General features: G+C 41.6%; 1 protein-coding gene across 2 annotated transcripts in view; it reads right to left on the bottom strand.

Moving 5' to 3' along the window:
• Positions 1–19677, bottom strand: part of arhgap35a (Rho GTPase activating protein 35a) — a 143112-nt gene that overhangs the window by 31839 nt on the left and 91596 nt on the right. For both annotated transcript variants that reach the window (XM_007260897.4, XM_022686943.2), the window contains 2 exons: positions 11421–15524; positions 1260–1401 (listed from right to left, as the gene is read on the bottom strand). In XM_007260897.4, the coding sequence (XP_007260959.3) occupies positions 1260–1401; positions 11421–15161 (3883 nt within the window). In that variant the 5' untranslated portion in view covers positions 15162–15524. The remainder of the gene's footprint in view (positions 1–1259; positions 1402–11420; positions 15525–19677) is intronic.

Genomic DNA, 19677 nt, shown 5'->3' with positions numbered 1-19677 from the left:
TCTGAAAGCTCTGCGTCTTTTTTGTTATTTCAGCCATTTTTCATTTTCTGCAAATAAATGCTCTAAATTACAATATTTTTATTTGGAATTTGAGAGAAATGTTGTCTGTAGTTTATAGAATAAAACAACAATGTTCATTTTACTCAAACGTATACCTATAAATAGCAAAATCAGAGAAAGAGCATATTCTCACCATCATATCTTCGTTATCATGGGCTACAAATCGTGACAATATCGCCTTGTGAGATGCCCTGTTCTACCCCTCACTGCTTCACACATTTTACAAATAACTTGGGGCCGTTTAGCTGAATGGGTAAATCCCATGCTCTCTAGAGCGGAGAAGCTTGTTAGGCTTCTATTGCTGCACAGAGGCTGTGTAATTGCTTCACTCTGTCACCTCACGAGGGCACATACCTTGATCTGTAACCATTTAGCTTAGTTAGCAAGACCTCTAACGTTTACAGGGCAGCTCTTGTCTTATTAGTCTACTATATTATCATGTATAAAACCAGGTTAAAAATTTTACTCTTCTCATGACATAAAACTGACAACAATGTACAGTAAACAGCCCAGATGCACTGCACAACTTCTCCAAACTGTCACTAGCTGAATTAAAGCTTTACCCTGTAAAACAGTACATTACAAAATGTCATATACATTCATCATATGTTCAGCTATGGAAGTTAAAGCACTCTACATATGTATGGGCAAGCTAGAGGCAAGCCCACACTTAGGGGCTTCAGCTTTTAAGCAGCCAGTATGGGTTACGTGATCTGGATAATTCTATGGCCCAATGCCCCCAATTTCACCCCTTGCCCCCATCACTTAACCCTACACTGCTGTTTGGAGCATGAAGAGTGAAGAGTTAAGGATAACCGGCCCTCTATGTAGGCCCAATCCCATTTCACTCCTTGGCACTACCACTTAGCCCTTCCCCCCTGTTTTAGCAAAAAAACTACCTTTAGCTCCCTATCCCTAGGAAAAGAGTTTTGAAGAGATTCAATAACCTAAATGTAAGTGAAGGACTTAACCACACTTTTTCTATTACAACCGACTGGCAGGGTATCCTACAGACCACTGCTAGTAGTGCAGTTTATTCATTAATTAATTTATTTATTTAGATGACAAATTGAGTTCCTGAAGGGTTGTCTCATGTAACTCAGTTCCAAGGGGAAGAGTGACACCTGAAAACAAGGGGTAGGGAACAAATACACAAATGAAAACTAGGATAGGGCTGCACAGTGGTAGAGGTGACTTACCAGTCGCTTCAATGTAGCGGATGCATTTCTCAATAAAGAGTGGAATAGGACGCTCAGGGGTGACCACATTGACCAACGGAACACCAAAGTAGTTACTCTCCAGGGGTTTGGAAATGGACTGGCGAGGCTTGGGCCTTGTTTTCTGAAAAGCGTGGGGAAGAGAGAAAAACAGCAGTTATTTACTGAAATAGCAAACAGCATGAGAAAAAGAAATCACACTATTAATATGAAGACCAAAGAAAATGGATACCAACATAAAAAGAAAAAACACTTTCCAGTTATTTCGAATGTGGCCTGAAATAAGAGTTTGATACACAGAAGTGACATACCATAACCTAAATCACTGTAGTGTCCTGTTTTATAAGCAAAACTCAGCCAGAGGAAGCAACAATGTAGTTATCCAGCATACAGATGCATCTAAAGCAGATTAAAAGGCTATAAGCTAATGCTAACCCAGCCAGAGCAAGCAACAATGTAGTTATCCAGCATACAGATGCCTCTGTAGCTGATGAAAAGGCTATAAGCTGATGATAACCCAGCCAAAGCCAGCTTTGATGTGGTGGTCCAGAATACAGATGCTTCTGAAGCAGATGAAAAGGCTAAAAGCTAATGCTAACACAGCCAGATCAAGCACCAATGTAAATATCCAGCATACAGATGCCTCTAAAGCAGATGAAAAGGCTAAAAGCTAATGCTAGGCCAGCCAGAGCCAGCTTTTATGTGGTGGTCCAGCATACAGATGCCTCTGAAAAGTAACTGAAAAGACTAACAGCTAACACTAGCCAGGCCAGTGCAAGCAGCAATGTGGTTATCTAGTGCACAGATGCCTCGGAACTGGATGGAAATACTAAAAGCTAACACAAAGCCAGCTGGAGTAATGGTTGATGCGATGATCCGGCACACAGATGCCTCTGGAACAGCTAAAAAAGCTAAACGCTAACACTAGGCCATCTGGAGCAAGTGGCGATGTGGATATTCAGCACACATTCAGCCTCTGAAGCAGATGAAAAAGCTTCAAGCTAATGCTAGGCAACTAAAGCAAGCACTGATGTGGTTATCCAGCACACAGATGCCTCTGGAGCAGCTAAAAAGCTAAAAGCTAACTCTTGGCCGACTGGAATAAGCACCAATGTGATTTTCAGCACACAGATGCCTCTAACGCAGCTAAAAAAGCTCAAAAGCTATACTATGAGGGCCGTATGCAGATGGCAAACTAACTAGTAAGGCTAGGAATGATTACGAATAATCAGTTTGTATTTGTTGTAGGTAATGCTGGGTGGTGTACTAGTTCATATGGTATACCAGAGGGGAAATTATAATTTTTCCCATACCATACTGCTAGATTCGCTGTGGAGCACTGTGCAGAACAGCGCCACCAAAGACGCACACCAGCAGAGCTTGCTAGCTAATGCCAGCCAGTTAGTATAACAAGCTAACACACTGTGGTAAACAGCTCAGCTCTGTGGAGCCTCACGCTGTCCTGCCTGGAGAAATATGAGAACAGAACTACCTGAAATGTGATAATCTGATAAACAGCTACTTAAACACTTGAATGCCTTCCAAGGCTTCAACAATGTTTACGTAACTATTTAAAATATTTCGTTTTGTAAAGAAAGCTGTGTTCAAGTTGCTGGCGTATCTCTTTTTAAGGTCTATTGTTCACATTTTTCATCTGTTCTTCTGCTAATAAAGTCTGAAGTGTTAGCTTGCTGCTAACCTTAGTTCTCTCCCTGGTAACAAAGCTTACTCTCTGCTAATGTTATTATGTTAGCATGTTAGCTAGCTTACCGCTAATGTTAGCTAGCTCTCCACTAACCATACTTCTCTCCCTAGTAATGTAGCTAGATAACTGGCGCTGTTAGTATGTGAGCTAGCTCACTGCTAACATAAGCTAGCTCTCCGCTAACCTTATTTCTCTCCCCAGCAATGTAGCTAGATAACTCACTGCTAACCATAGTATGTTCGTTAGCTCAGCTAGCTAACTTTAGTTCTCTTTCTGGTAACGTTAGCTAACTCACCACTAAAGTTAGTATGTGCGTTCCCACTGGCATTAAACACACAGTCTGAAAATTTTATATATACAGCAAATTTACTGTAAAATTAAGACAGTTTAAGACCTTAATTACATGGATTTTAATTTAGGACATTATAAGACTTTTTAGGGACCTGCAGGAACCCTGTGTATTTAATGCACGTATATAGAGACATGTTTTCCATTTATTCTGGACAAAAACAATGAATGTGAGGAGGACATCGCTGCTTTTCGCCTCCGGTAAATTCTGACTGTGACACAATCTCATGCAAATTCAGGACCCTACTTTCAATCACTGTTCGCTACAATGCTGTTTAGGTTTGAGATTCTGCAGAAAGATAAATTGCGCAGTTCAGCTCTTCCCTGCCATGCCCACAGTGCTCTGCAGTGGAGTGTCACAGCTGGCTGGCCAGCCGGCGTGTCTGCGGCACTGTCAGACAGAGACAGAGCGCGAGAGCACGAGAGGGAGAGAGGGGGAGAGAGAGAGAGAGAACACAACGGGACGAAAAAATAAGAGAGAGAGAGAAAGAGAAAGAACAAGGCGAAAAGAAAGATAGAGAGCAAGAAAAAAGAGAATAAGAGAGAGAGAGTGAAAGCAAGAGAAAGTGTCAGAGTGAGAAAGAAAGAGCAAGAAAAGCTTAGGAGTACGAGCTAATGAGAACGAGAGAGGAGAGTGAGAGAATGAGAGATCATGACAAAGCACAAGCGAGCACAAAATAAAGCATAAATGCAAATGAGAGAGAGTGAGATAGAAAGAGCAATAAGCAAGAAAAGCGTGGTTGAGAGGGAGAATAAGAGAGAAATAGCAAGTGTAAGAGTAGTGCTGGCCGGTATACTGGTTCATACGGAACTTTAGAACCAGTATGCGTTTTTCACATACCGCCATACCACTAGAGGCGCTGCGGAGCCCAGTGGAGTCTCACGCTGTCCTTCCTTGAGAAACATGAGAACAGAACTCCTGCAGCTTCTGCTGCTGCTGCTCCTTACAATATGAGTAACTATAGCCCCTTTAAATATATTAATACTGTAGAGTGAATGATAAAATAATGCACACTGAAATTAATATTTTTGTTATTTGGAGAACCAAGGCAATTGTGATAAACTGATCAACTGCTGCTTAAATACTTTAATGCCTCCAATGGCTTCAATAATAAAATATTGTAAATTAACAATTAATTTGTCTTACTTGTGCAATAAAGCTTTAGAAAATGTATCTTTGAATACTTATATTTTGAGTATTTTTGGTTAATTTATAGTGTTTATGGATCAATTTAAATATTTAGTATTCTAAAGGAAGCTGTGATAAAGTTTCTATGGTCTATGGTTCACATTCTTCAGCTGTTTTTCTGTTCGCTTCAGCAGTTTTTCAAACTTCTAATAAAGTCAGATTTCGTAATATATTGTGTAGTTTTGTAAACCCAATAGTAATCAAAGCCTTAATTTAAAGCCTTAGTGTTTGATATTATATGTACTCCTTATAGTACAGTAAGTCACAGGCCTATGTAAAAGCCCAGTTGTGCAAAAAATATATAAATAAGTAATGCAGAATATCGTAATTTTGTCTAAGATCGACAATAAGCTACTTTATTTTTGAAGTATAATTTAAATATTTGGAGTCAACTAAATCATGCATATTATCAACAGTACATCACACATTTGTAATTCTGCAATTACGGTGATATACCGTGATATGCATTTTTGGTCATACCGCCCAGCACTATGTGAGAGTGAGAAAGAAAGAACAAGAAAAAGAGATAAAGAACAAAAGCAAGCAAGATAAAGTATGAGAAAGCAAGAGAAAGAGAGACTAAAGGAGCCAAAAAAAAGAAAGAGCAAGAAAGATGCAGAGAGTAAAAAATAAAGATCAGTGAAAGAAAAAGAAAGAGACAAGGAGAAGGGCAGAATGCAAAAATGAGAAGGAAAAAATAAATGTTAAATAGAGACAATGACCAAATATGATGAGTGAGAGAGAGAGAGAAAAGGAGAAAGCAAGTGATAAGCTCTATCTGCTCTGCATTCTCCCAGCACAGCCACAATCACTAATGGTCCACTCCCACGCTGTGCCCCCGCCCAAGCGGAGACCACCTAAACACCCCCCCTTTATGATTATTTATCCATTCTTCATACATTTCCATATGCACTAATTACATCCAGTCATGCGTCTGTGTTCCTCCACTGCTCTATACAGTCTCCAGTGGTCCTTTTGTCTCCACTCAGAAGATCAGTGATATAATAACCAGCAGTCCCCCTTCCTCAGTGCACTACACTGGAAGCATTACTGGCACAAACACTTTATGTAAAAATGATTTATTTACACAACAGAGGAGGTCAAATCACTGAGCAGTCATGTGACTGCCTCAGCATCTCCCACCCTGGCCCCCCGATACAAGCATGTTTGGACACACAAATCTGGCAACTTCACAGAAAGCAGGATAACGTTCCGAGAGGAAGGAGGACAAAACAGCTTCCAGAAATAGCCTCGCTCACTGAAGATACATTCAACACACTCATCACACAACTCCACCTGGGCTCCTTTCTTCTTCTACTAGTCTCCCTCTCTCTCACTCTCTCTTTCTTGGCTGGAGTAGCACTGCATTAGAGAGGAGCAGGAATTTCAAACACTACTCCAGCTGAGTGAAGAAACTTCATAAAAGAGAGAAAGAGAGAGAGAATGGAAGAGAAAAAGAGAAAGCAGAGAGAATGAAGAATGTGAGAGATGGAAATGTAGGGAAAGAGACAAGAATTGGAATGAAAAAGAAAAAGGGAGAGAGAGCGAGAGCGAGAGCGAAAAAACTTGGGGGACAGCGAAAGAAAGAAAGAAAGAAAGAAAAGGGAGAATAGGAGAGGAAGAGAAAGGAGAATAGAGAGACAGACACGAGAGAGAGAAAACAAGAAGAAATGGAGAAATGGTGAAAGACACACAGACAACATTTAAAAGAGAGCAGAAAAAGCAGATAAAGAAAGAGAGAACAATAATGGGAAATAGAGAAAGTGAAGGTGAGACAGGAATAAGGAGAGCAAGAACGACAGAGTGAGGACAACACCAGGGAGTGAGAAAAAGAGAAAACAGGCAGAACAGGAGATAGAGGGACAAGATAGAAATTAGCAAAAGAAAGAAAGTAAGAAGGAAAGAAAGAAAGAAAGAAAGAAAAAGAGAGAGAACAGGCAGAACAGGGGATAGAGGAGACACAACATGAGAAAGAGAATAGGAAGAAAGAGAAATAGCGAGACATGTTGACTGGACAGAGAGAGAGAAAAAAAAAGAATGAGAAAGAGAGGGAGAACGGGAAATGACAGAGGGGGAGAGCGATAGTAAAGCAGAAATAAGGATATGGAAAGAGAGAGAGAGAGAGAGAGAGAGAGAGAGAGAGAGAGAGAGAGAGAGAGAGACGGGGGACAGCAAAAATGAGAGAGATGACAATTCCGGAGAGAGAGAGACAGAGACAGAGAAGGAAAAGAGACAACACTAGAAAGAAAGAAAGTCAGGGAGACACAACATAAAAGAAAAAGAAAAGAGAAAAAGCAAGAAGAGACACAGAGACATGGTGACTGGACAGAGAGAGAAAAAAAAGCAGTTAAAGAAATCTAGAACGAGAAAGAGAGGGAAAACGGAAAATGAGTGAGAGGGGGAGAGATGGTGAGACAGGAATAAGGATATGGAGAGAGAGAGAGAGAGAGAGAGAGAGAGCGCATGTGAATGTGAATGTGTATGAAGCATATGCGACGGCGGACTGAGACAGGAAAGGCTTGTTCGTGCGCGGACTCTCACACAGCTGAAAGGGACAGACCCTGCTGAATAGCTTAAACCAGTATAGACCCCTGGGGCTACTGGGCTTCTTTATGGCTGGGACTCAATAGGGAATTGATGTGACTGAGGTCATTTAAGCCAGTGGCTTTATTACTGGAGTAATAAAGACATGAGTAGGAAAAAAAGGGCTGGACATGCCACCATTGGTGGGCCTTAGGCAGTCACCTGCTCTATATAAAGAGTAGCTAGAACTAGTGCTAGATTACTTTTGGTCTGTTTTGACAGCCAGGCCAATGTTATGGTCCTGCACCCAGTAGCTCTCTGCTTTGAAGCCACTCTCTGGTGTGTCCTTCCAACAGGACAATGCTCGTCTGCATAGTGCTGCAGTATCAGGAGCTTGCATTGCTTGAAGATAGATGTTACGTCATGGCCAGGCCGATCGCCAGACCCATTCCCAATTAAAAAATCAGGGATGATATTTGATGTGCTATGACAGCTATACTGCAAAATCTGCAGTAATATTCGAGCTGCATAGGATTGGTTATTGCAGGACACCATTATGAACCTCTACAACTCCATGCTGAGATGTCTGGCATGTTGCATTACCAGACTAATTTTTTAATGCTGCACGATATATATCATTTAAGCATTGTCATCGTGATGTGTGCCTGCACAATAGTTACATCGCAGGACATGCAATGTAACTTAAGGCAATTAAATCAAACACATCATCTTGCAATGTTTTGATTCTTGACACAAGAAGTAGATACACAGCGTCGTCTCTGTGTCTGTGTAAGTGATAGGCTGCTGCTGCCTGAAAAGCGCGACGGGGAGTGCGACGGAGGGGAGTAGGAGTAAACACGAGGTAACCTTGTGGCCTCAGTCCACATGGTTGGGCACGTGCTTGTAAACGCACATGCGGAAAGATATGCACCTCAGTCCAGCACAGTTTTGCACAGATATTTCCAGTTACAGCTGAATTCACGCTTTTAATCCCCAAAAAACCCTCTTATTTACCTTTTAAAAAGCCATTTAAATGCCCGATTAAAGGGCCAATTACTGTTGTTTTGCTGTTTTCCTCGGGTTTCTGACTCAGCTCTTGATCGGTCTGGACGCGAGACATCCCGCAGGTGAGGGCGGGGCTGGTGACGTTATGGGCCCTGCATTGTTTAATATTGCGATATATATTGTTGAGAAAAGAACATTTGCAATGTAATTTTTTTCCCAGTATCGTGCAGCCCTACTATTTTTGTAAGTATAGCTCAAGAAACACAACTAAATTTTAGTTAAATGTATTGCTTTATCTTTCATTAGAATATCATTGCAATCCAACACTTTCTTCTGGATGCAATAAATTTATTTTGATTATAACTGTTGTTTATTTTATTCAGAGTCTGATTTATTTGGCTCTACACCCTGCACTAAGTGGCTTGTAAATGATATAAACATTACACAAAAAGCTTCCTATTCAAAAGAGTTCAAGCTTCCTCTTTCAACCTTCATTCAATCCACCAAACACCTCGAAAGACTTGAATAACTAGGCGGAGAACAACAAAGAGCACTAAACCAAAGCCTGCCACGTAATGCCTTCAACATAACATGAACAAAACCCAAGCCCTGCCTAGAGAAAGGCTCAACTGGGCTGGACACAGGCACAGAGGCTGTCAGACCGGTTCCTGGATTATAGTGGGTCCCACCTTGAAGGCATTTTAAATGGCAGTTGGTTCTTCTTCTGTTGGCAGATGTTTTTTTTTTTTTAATCAGTAAAAAAAAAAAAAAAAAAAAAAAAAAAAAACTATCAGGCTACAGCACCAGGTTTGTAATTTGCGATTAGAGCATGGGTCAAAGCTTTGCCTTAATCTGGGATAAACCAGAGCAGAGAGAGTGCTTGTGGGTATGTATGTGTAAGGGAGTGAGAGAGAGAGAGAGAGAGAGAGAGAGAGAGAGAGAGAGAGTGAGTAAGAGCAAGAGTGACTGAGAGACTTAATATCATACAAGGTCTGTCAAATATTTAAATCTGATAATAGGCCTGTCACAATAATTACATTATTGACTTACTGTACAATTTACGGACATAACCTCAATCATTTTTGTTGACCTCTATTGTGTCCATTGTGTTTACTCAGCAAGAAGAGTCCATTAACATAAATGAGCTGGTGTGTTGACTTTGTTTTAGCATTGTTACGCTACAGTATTATCTAGGAATGCACCAAAATTTTAATTATGGGCTAAAAAAAAATGAAACATTTGCCCAAAGGCTGAATACGACAACATTTTTTTCAGGATTTCACTAATTTTGTAGAGACAGAATTTTGCCATACTTTTCATGATTTTTTTTTTTTTAACCTAAAACCAAGAGGTATTTTTTTGGCCATTTTTAGCCACATAATTGCGGATGCCAAACTTCAACAATCATCAAGCAGAGTTATCCATCAGGAAGAGAGAAAAACAAAAACAAAAAACAAGACAGATAAATGATAAGTGATAATTTACTTTGGATAAAGTAGGCTTATGCGTCTTGTACAAATGGCAGCAGGTAGGCTAGCAACAGAATATACTGGAAATGTTATATTAGCTATTAATGTTATATTAACAAATATAACATTTATAAAGAAAACGCAGATCTGTTCCAGAATAATTGTTTATCATATTTAAAGACATGATTTAACTTCGGTTTTGACAAAGGTTGCATGGCTTCTGTGCTATGCTAGCTACTCTACCACATAATCTATCTACCAAATGGGGTGTACGAATAACCTACGATAATTCCATGCATCAAATAACCAGACTGGAACATTTAAAACATCCAAAAAAATAATAAAAATATGGTACATGACAGGCCTTTAACTTTATGTATAGACCTGGTTTATGCACCAAAGTCCATTAAACACTGATCCTTGTGCACTAGAACAGACCATTTTTACACTAATTAAACTAAACTCTTTGGTTGATTCTAATGCAAAAAGATCTCAAAAAACATCAATGATCCGCAAAATAAAGAGAAATATAAGCTTCCCCATAGTCACAACTCTCTATTTAAAGTAGAGCAGTAAGGGAATGGTGATTAAGCTGGATGGGAATATTCCTGCGCTGCAGCCTTCACAAAACACAGATCAATAGCGTAACCTGAGGAGCTGGATGTGCTCCTAAACATCTGCTGACTTCTTACATCAGGCTAGGAATGCATTTACACACTGGCTGCCTGAGAAAACCAATTAAATAAGCTTTATTTTCACTTCACGCTGCATAACGTTCAACAAAATGCCAACAGTTTACATATAGAATAAACCTCATTAACTGGAGAACAAGTTAAGAATAGATGTTTAAAGAAGTTTAAGCCTGATCCCAGTGCCTAGACTCTCACATACAATCATATCCTACCAAGCTAAACTGCTGCCATGATGACAGCTAGCTGTAAAGGTCTGCTCACAAATGAACGCACACTCCATTGCACTATTTCAACAAGACAATGCTCATTCACATACAGGGGTTGGACAATGAAACTGAAACACCTGTCATTTTAGTGTTGGAGGTTTCATGGCTAAATTGGAGCAGCCTGGTGGCCAATCTTCATTAATTGCACATTGCACCAGTAAGAGCAGAGCGTGAAGGTTCATTTAGCACAGTAAGAGCACAGTTTTGCTCAAAATATTGCAATGCACACAACATTATGGGTGACATACCAGAGTTCAAAGAGGACAAATTGGACAAACTACATCCAACAGGATTAACTGTGGATGCAAGAGGAAGCTGTCTAAAAGGGATGTTCGTGTGCTAACCCGGATTGTATCCAAAAAACATAAAACCACGGCTGCCCAAATCACGGCAGAATTCAATGTGCACCTCAACTCTCCTGTTTCCACCAGAACTGCCCGTCGGGACAATAAACTTTTGTGGTCTAAAACCAGATGTTTTAGTTTCATTGTCCAACCCCTGTACCTCTGCTGTCTCAAGGGACTGCCTTGAAGATGAAGTTGCTATGCCATAATTAGCTGCATTGTCAGAACTATCCCTGATTACAAAAGTGTGGGATGCTATTGGACGTGGCATCAACTCTCTACCCCAACCGCAAAATCTGCAGGGTTTTTTTGTAGCTGCAGGAACCTCTACAGCTCTATTCAGAGAGATCAAGCATACTTCTGTATGTGTAGCCCAATAAATATTGCCTACATCAGTCTGAATTTTTTATCATTCTTTGCTCCATTATCAACCTTTTGAACTGCATTGACATATATACCATAACTTTTTCCATAGACCTCCTCAGCAGGCAAAAGGTTTACTTTGCACAAATGAAGACCAGTACGGTAAAGTACTAAATTTTTTAAAGAATGAATAAACCTTAACATACGAATGAACACACACAAAAACTGTTGATACTTACCTTTGTTGTCCTTCGTAAACTCCTCAAGATGTTTTTTCTCTTCGAATCCTCGCCTTCCTCATTCAGAGAATTATCTTTCTGCACCCCTGTCTCATCCTCTTTGGTCTTAGGTGGACCTCCCAGTTCATCATCACTGCCAATGAAGCTTGTCCGGAAACTACTGAACTTGCCCAAGCGTTTTGAGCGATCCCGATACAGTCGAGGTTTAACCCCAAGTGCAGACAACTTGCGTCTGCGCTCTAGTGAACTGCTATCTGCTTCGCTGTCTGATCCGTTTCCCCCACCATTGGAATGACCCTTATTTGCATTGCGGATGGTGATGATCTTGCCCTGTGTGCTGTCGTGTGGCACAGAATAAATGTTTTCCTCCTCAGTCTGGTGGGGCTTAGCTACAGCGTCCATTGGCTCAGCATAGTCGGAGGGATCATAACCACCATCGCTGCCTGGTGCCCATGTGACCGAGGGTAATGAGCGTCTGTTACCCCCAGGGTCCATGAAGGAGCTGAGACTCACTTTGCGATAGTCAAACGGAACTGTAGGCTTAGGACGCACTTGAGGTGGGACTTTATGATTAAGCTTGTTTTCAAAGCTGTTGATGTCAGAGAGGACACCGAAGGGATCACTGCTCTCCATATCAGAAAGCTTTAAGCTCCCACCATGAGTCAGTGTACTATCTGCTCTAAGGGTATGGTAAGGTGGTGAGGGTTCAACATCATCTTCTGAGTCTAACAGGGTTGTGCTAGGTGACCCACAACGAGGAGAATGGACATTCTCATTGGTACTGCTGGCCTCTGCCATGTCATACGTATGTGAGGCCTCCACAATTGTCTTTTTTTCAACCACCTCCTTCAAGAAAGGCTGGAACAAATCTATCCGATGCAAGCCACCTACAACACCGCCAGATCCACAAACAATAAAGTTAAAATGTCCGTCAATTTCATGAGTCAATTCTTCACCTTGAGCCAGTTGCTCTCGGGCCACGTCAGATTCCGCCAACTCCGCTTGACTTTGCCCAACAGCCAGCAATTGTACAGGAATTATGTCCTGCACCTCGCAAAGAAAGGCGCAAAGTGTTTCCATCGAAGCCTTGCGTTTTGCTGAGTACACCGCAATGTACCCATGCACTAACCGACTTTTGCGTAGTGAGAAAGTGGAATGGTAAGACAGTATAGCAAGGTCAATGCTTTGCTTTTGGCTACCAATAGTAAGCTCCAACAATACTGACGTGCCACTGGACAGGTTGGTGGAAGGCCTACAGTGCTTGGGAAGCAAGAATGGTGCTAAAAGTTGGTCTACATCATAAGAATCTCCACACATGAGGCACATTACTATATGCAAATCTGCCTCTGAGGTCTGTTGATGGTGAGAGTCTCTGAAACGTGCCGATGGAGCTTGCAAAGGAGGAGAGCTACTTCCAAGACTACCAGAGGGTCGCTGTACATCCAAGAGGCTTTTTAGTACTTGGTTAATCTGCTTTTCATTCACATTTCGCCCGTATCCCACACCGGGGGAGGAAGGGTCCAAGTAACTGCACTGCAGCTTGCTAGCCACTTGTTGCCCTTGGATTATTAAACTTTGGGCAGTTTCCCCTCCTATGTCCCCAACTGATCCAACTCCTCGTTTGGTGACCAGAAGAAGAGATAGGGGAAGCTGAGCTAAGCTGTTGTCCCTTCGTCCAATGGTTGATTCCCTCAGTTTTTCGATACTTTCAACGACATAGGACAGTGATTCCTTGGAGTTGTAGAGGCACAGGCAACCATGTGGGGTAAAAGTGGGGGTGTGAAACGAGTTAACTGGTAGACGTACATTGCCTTCTATGGGCCTCAGAGCCAGCTCATACACCCTTCCATCCAGCATGTACCGGTCATCACTGGTGCACAAAGCTCTGATCTCATTGGCCAGCTCCCTTGCAAGTCCATCTTTTCCAAGGATTACAAGATTAATCCTTTCAATCTTTCCCTCACCATGTTGGGACTTTAAGGTGCCATCAAAGCAATATCGAGTAGGAAAACGAGTGGCTAGTACCTGCTCAATCCGGCCATCCACACAGTGAGGACTGTTGGGGCAAGTCTCCTTAGTTGGGTGGTACACAAAATGGATATGCTTGAGCACCAGGGCATCCCTTTCTGCTTGAAGCTTTTGCAGGGCTTTAAACCTCTGTTCCTCTCCAAGGAGCTCTTGAATAGCACCCATTTTTTCTTTACTGGGCTTAGCATCCACCTCAAGCTCATAGAACAGCTCAGAGTACTCCAGCAAAAGCTCCTGGAAATCCTCCTTAGCTTGGTCTATAATCTCCTTCTGATGCTTGTTGTAGATATCAAGATATTCCGGTTCTTCTAGCCACTGGTAGAACTCCTCGTTCATGATAAAGCTGCGCGCCTCCTCCCAGGGTTTGCCAGGGGTGACGAATGGTGAAGCAAGCAGTTTTTCTTTGAATTCCCAGCGCATCTCTGCTCGCTTTCGCTCGTTACGCAGGTGCTCTAAATGGCTCTCATAGATGACCTCTGCTGGCGGGGTTTCCAAAAGATCCTGGGGGATGCGGTCATCCTCCATGTTATCGATATGGGGGGTGGTTTCCCATGGTGTGTCATCTAATATGACAAACCAATGTGAGAACTCCCGCTTTGTCTCCAGAACCTTCTGTACCCCTGACCAGCTTAAGTGGTCAATCTCATCTAAATCTGGTACCAAAGTACACAGAGCCTGTGGAAGCATGCTAAGATAAATCCTGCGCCGTTTTTCTATGTGTTCCTGCTTGAGCCTGTGCACATGTTGCTGAAATAGCTTCTTGGCTTTGGAAGTACCCTCGAGGAAGACATAGTCTTTGTATTCAGGGGAGGTCTGCATTCTGCGATTAATATTGGGCCACGTTTCATTGTGGTTCTTCACAATACAACTGACCAGCCACTCGTATCGGTCCTTTGCAGATGCTATCTGCTGGCTTTGCTGCTTGAGGGCCTCAAAGTAAGGAATGATCTTGGGCTTTCCTCGACTCTTATCTATCAACTGCACCAGGGTGAGGAAGGCAAGGTCAACGTTGACATTAGAGCGAGCTGAGGTCTCGACTACCTGCAAATTCTTCTTGGTCAGTGCAAAGGTGTGAGAGTCCTTAATATACCGCTCAACTCCCTCGTCGCACTTGGTCAAGACCACTACAACTGGCTTCTTAGTCTTGGCTAACTGGTTGTATAAATTGGAAATAAATTTCATCTGGTCGTCAAAGTTACGGTTCATACCCCTGCTAACATCCACGCAGAGAAGGAACCCGTCGACAAGAAGTTTTCCCTCAGGCATTTGTTTTTGCTCAAAGTCCTGTTCAAGACCCAGTTGGTCAGTGCAGAAGTACATGAGCTTCTCAGCAGATGCCAGCTTGGTGGAAGCTGCCCTCTTGATGTAGGGCTGCAGTGCAGTGCTTCGATGCGGCTGGAACGTTTGGTCATCAATGAATTCGGTCTGTTCCACCACATGCATTCTGCACTCTGGTCCCTCTTCCAATGCTCGGTTTGCCTCACCCCAGAACAAAAAGTGGTCATTGTTCACCACTCGACCACCAAAGTCACTGGTGCTTAGAACAGAGGTGTGGTCTAAATAAAAGTCATCGGCACTGGGGCGGACAAACCGATTGCAAAGGCAGGACTTGCCAACACCGCACTGCCCTTTCTCCTTCTCAGTCCCGGACAAACCTACCACAACCAGGTTGTAGATTGGTGCCCGGGCATCTTGTTTTTTTGCCATCATCATCGTTTGAAGGCGCTCATCTTGCCATTCCCAGAAGCTCTACTTTAAAAGCTGCTGGGGTCCTAACCCATTCAAGTGCATTTAGTAATTCCAATTGTCTTAATTTATCCAACTGTTTCGGGGGGAAGGGGTTCGGGCCAGTGTCTTTAGGTGCCCTTTATTGGCTGACTCTTAAGTGATGAATCAATGTCATTTGTCCATATGTAGATTAAAGCCGAAAATCTCAGAGACTATGAAAAGGAATGAGGCAAAGAGGCTGATGGGAGAAGAGATATTTCAATGTAGATCTACACTGGTCCACGTCTTCTTTTCACACTTTCCATGGTGAAGAATTGAATCTTAGGGTTGTCCAGCCTGGATGTGAGCCTGGAAAAGAAGAAGAGACAAAAAAGGATCAGCATCAGATCTTCACACAGAACCAGGCTACACAACACTGTGTGTTTGTCCAACAGTCAGAACATTTTTATCACATTTTTCAAAAGCGTGTTTGTGTGACAAACATTCCTTTAAGGCATGGTATTCTTGTTTTCGTGCAATGTGCACATGCACACACATAATACAAAGAGATGAGAAAGCTCCAATAAGCACTTTAGTGCTAGAGTTGTTAATTAGGCAGCTAGGGAACCCAAATGGCTTTTAAAAGGCAGAGCTGTGTGCTGGCTGCTTTCCACCATCTTCACTCAAAATGCATTTTCAATGAGTCCTCACAGAGAACAAAACAACTCCAGTGACAATATAAATTAAATGATGTGAGGCATCCAAATTATATTCAGAAATTGAGAGTCAAAACATCCAATGTTAAGTATATAGGTGGAGTATTATAAGAGAAACTATATGGCCACAAGTGGTGATTTATGGGGTCTTTGTAACTTAGGCCAACAAGGCCTAATGTACAAATTTAAGTGCCTGAGTTGTGTGTCTCCATGTGTGCCTTTCTGTTTTATTCAGCATGGTTAATTTTAAGGCAGTAAAATAATAATGAGAAATAGTTTTGTTACAGCAATTTAGCAATTTAGAAAGGCAGAGCTGCAAGCATTGACTGATACATGGAAAGCACATTAAGTAAAAAACATTTTTTTTATGATCTATTATCTCTTGAGGGGAGAAAGAAAAAAAAATCCAGAGACTAGTTTAGAAAAAAAAAATCATACCAGTCGAGTTTAATCCTGATTGTTCAAAGAAAATCTTGTATGAAATGCCAGCTGTTTGGCTAAAAGAAAGAGTTTGGAATAGGTAGGAATAGTTTGCATGGTTCTGTCTACAATCTTTTGTTTGTTATGAGCAAAGGAATAAGACACACAATATATCTAAACAATCATTTTTGTTCATGAGATCTCCGACAACTGTGTCAATTGTTGAGACTTAATCGACTGACGTTTTGCCTTTTGCGTTAAGGCAGTAAAACAATAAGAATAAAACTAGCAAGAAAAGAAAGACAAACACTTATACTGTGCTTAACACTCGGCTATGATATCCTGCCAAGCTCGATGAGAAGTTGTACATCACAGTCAAGGGTGTAATCACAGAACACAAGCACACAGTATCAAGTCTCCACACCCTGGTTGTGGTCATTCACATATTTGTTTGGCAAATACACATTAAAACCACTGTTGATAATGAATCCCTCTTTTCAAATGCGGCCGAGAAGGTACTTGATTCTGAATGAATCTAGTTAGTCATGATGGGAGTGTGAGCAGGGAGCTGTCTTTGGAGACAGGGAGCGCTCAAAGCTTTACTTTGGAAAGACGCCAGGGTGAGCCATTGTAAATTGTCCCACAGAGATTCTTCTCCTCTATCAAAAAGGCGGCACCTGGAAGGCATGACCGAGTAATGCGCTAAAAGTGCTTCTAAAAACACCTTATCAAGCAAGTACAAGCTAAGGGAGGGATTGGCGTTTCAGGCATCAAACCTTCTGTCTGGAGCAAATTGAATTCTTACACTGTGTCATGTTTACCCTGGCAAAGTCTGTTATGCGTACACGCAGCTAGCCTTCCAAACCTGCACAAAAGAAAATCGATATCAAAAGTAACAGCACATATTCTGATATTTATGGAGAAATGAATGGAAAAACGCTTGGAATATGCAGTAAAAAGTGTGCAGACCCTGAAGAACGCTTAGTGCTTCACTGGCAGCCTGCAGGTCAATACTGGATTGGCGATAAGACTGAGGGATTCATGGTTTATTCATATCTGCCTCCCGTCAAGGCTTTTTAGCAGGCTTCTGGTTGCTGTGTGATTAGCCAGCAATCAATGAGCACTTGCCACTGAGCAAACACAAAGTGAGCTCTGCAGCCTCACCTGCACGAGTATGACTCAAAAAAAAAAGCTGCAATTGCAGTTATGCCATCCCCACCCACTCCCCTGGAGAACGACAGACAGTAGTTTCTTTGCCCGAACTCGACCTGAGGCCCAATCTGACAATGTTAATATTTTAATCTTTCGGAGATCTGTTCTCAATAAACATTTTTCCTTAAATAATAGGCCTGTGCTTCTTCAGTGTTGCAATGTTAATTACCATCATTCTAAACAGCTTTAGCTCATTTAAACAGCCTGAAAGCTTTTTTTAAAGCTCATTTTTTGACGCTCTACTTACTCAAATAATGTCAGGTTTAATTCGGGCTCGGGCTCAAAATTACAGTTTATGGGGCAGGGCTGGTCATATCAGACTAGGCCAGAACTTGCATGGGCTCGGACCATGTCAGGCTGGATATTCTGGGCCTGACCTAAGCTCTAGCGTACACCCACGCTTGTTACATATACACAAAGACACACAGCAGTGCACAAACCCAACTTTAACATCAACATTTAACAAAATCCTAAGTGAAATAACATTGGTGTTTCTGTTAATGACCTGCTTACGCACAGGTCAGTTTCCTCTGCTGAGAAGTGCAGAAGCACTGCGCCATTAAAATACCAATTCTAAAAGGGAAGTAAAACGCTGTTTGGTTTACTTCACGTTACACATTCATTATTAATTAAGTACTTTTCTCGTCGTTCTGATAGCAAAGACACACAGACACACCCTTAATCAAGCTGCATGGTGCTGACATATTTCCCAAACTATGATTTATTACAAATTTGTTGTGTTTAAAAGGGTATGAACGCTTTGTGATGCTCCTCTACCAGTATGTCAGTGACATTTAAATGGTCTTAAAATGACAATAATATAGTTTATTACAATGATTTCAGGAATGACATAATGGCCACAAAAAAATGTTTGTTTACAGATCCAACTAGGCCTATCACGCTAAAGTTATGACTGCTATCCTGCAGTGAGGGTTAAACGCAACACAAAATAAACTACCGCCTGTTACTAATCTTTACATTTAAACTAGTATTTAAAAATGTGTTTTTGACAGCTGATACGCAATCTTATAATACTTCAATATATCGATATTGTCTTACATAGTATAATTTCATTACCATCATAATGCAAACATCATCATATACAGCTTTGGAAAAAGAACACTTCAGTTTCTGAATAAAATGAACATTATTTTATTTTAGAAACTACGGACAACATTTCTCCCAAATTCCAAATAAAAATATTGTCATTTAGAGCATTTATTTGCAGAAAATGAGAAACGGCTGAAATAACAAAAACAGATGCAGAGCTTTCAGACTTCAAATAATGCAAAAAAATTCAGATTCAAAAAGGTTTAATAGTTCAGAAATCAATATTTGGGGGAATAACCCTGGTTTTTAATCACAGTTTTTTACGCATCTTGACATGTTCTCCTCCACCAGTCTTACACACTGCTTTTGGATAACTTTATGCCACTCCTGGTGCAAACATACAAGCAGTTCATCTTGGTTTGATGGCTTGTGATCATCCATCTTCCTCTTGATTATATTCCAGAGGTTTTTAATTTGGTAAAATCAAAGAAACTAAATTTTTAAGAGGTCTTTTTTTTTGTCAAGAGTCACTAAACATTCTACAGCATTCTATACCACAATAATCCTGCGTTGTGAAATTTCACACAAACACAATAACTCAGCTCTACTTCAAACTGCTCAGTTGAACGACCTCACGCCACCGAGACGGCAACACCTATCAGCACCGCTTCCATCTCCTCCCCTACACAGCATGACCTGCTTCTGAATCCACGTGAAAGAGATAACCGCATTCCATAAATACATTCCACACGATGTGTTTATCAGTTAGCAGGCAGCGTGGGTGTGGTTATATAATCCGGGCAGATAGAGGGCCACAGAAACACGCCCTGCGCTGTGTAATTACCAGACTGAACAGGTGGCCGTGGTTCCCTATGGTTCAGCTCCTTGTGTTAAAGACACATCAAAGAGAATAATGGAGTGCAGGAAAAGGTCCTTTGCTGAGAGAAAAGTCATTATTCTGCAGTCGGGCTCTCTGCGAAAGGACAGACACATTAACAAATAACCATGGCAGCTGCTTGCCTACAGATTAGCAATGACCGACATACGCATGACTGACACCTGTGACTCCCTGCACTCATAGGTTACACTCCCAAAACAGGAAAAGGTGGCCCAAGTACGACCTT

Source organism: Astyanax mexicanus, chromosome 18 (assembly GCF_023375975.1).
Source record: "Astyanax mexicanus isolate ESR-SI-001 chromosome 18, AstMex3_surface, whole genome shotgun sequence".
Classification (NCBI taxonomy): Eukaryota; Metazoa; Chordata; class Actinopteri; order Characiformes; family Acestrorhamphidae; genus Astyanax; species Astyanax mexicanus.
Note: the sequence above shows the minus strand (reverse complement) of the source record. Positions and strands in the feature narration are given on the sequence as shown.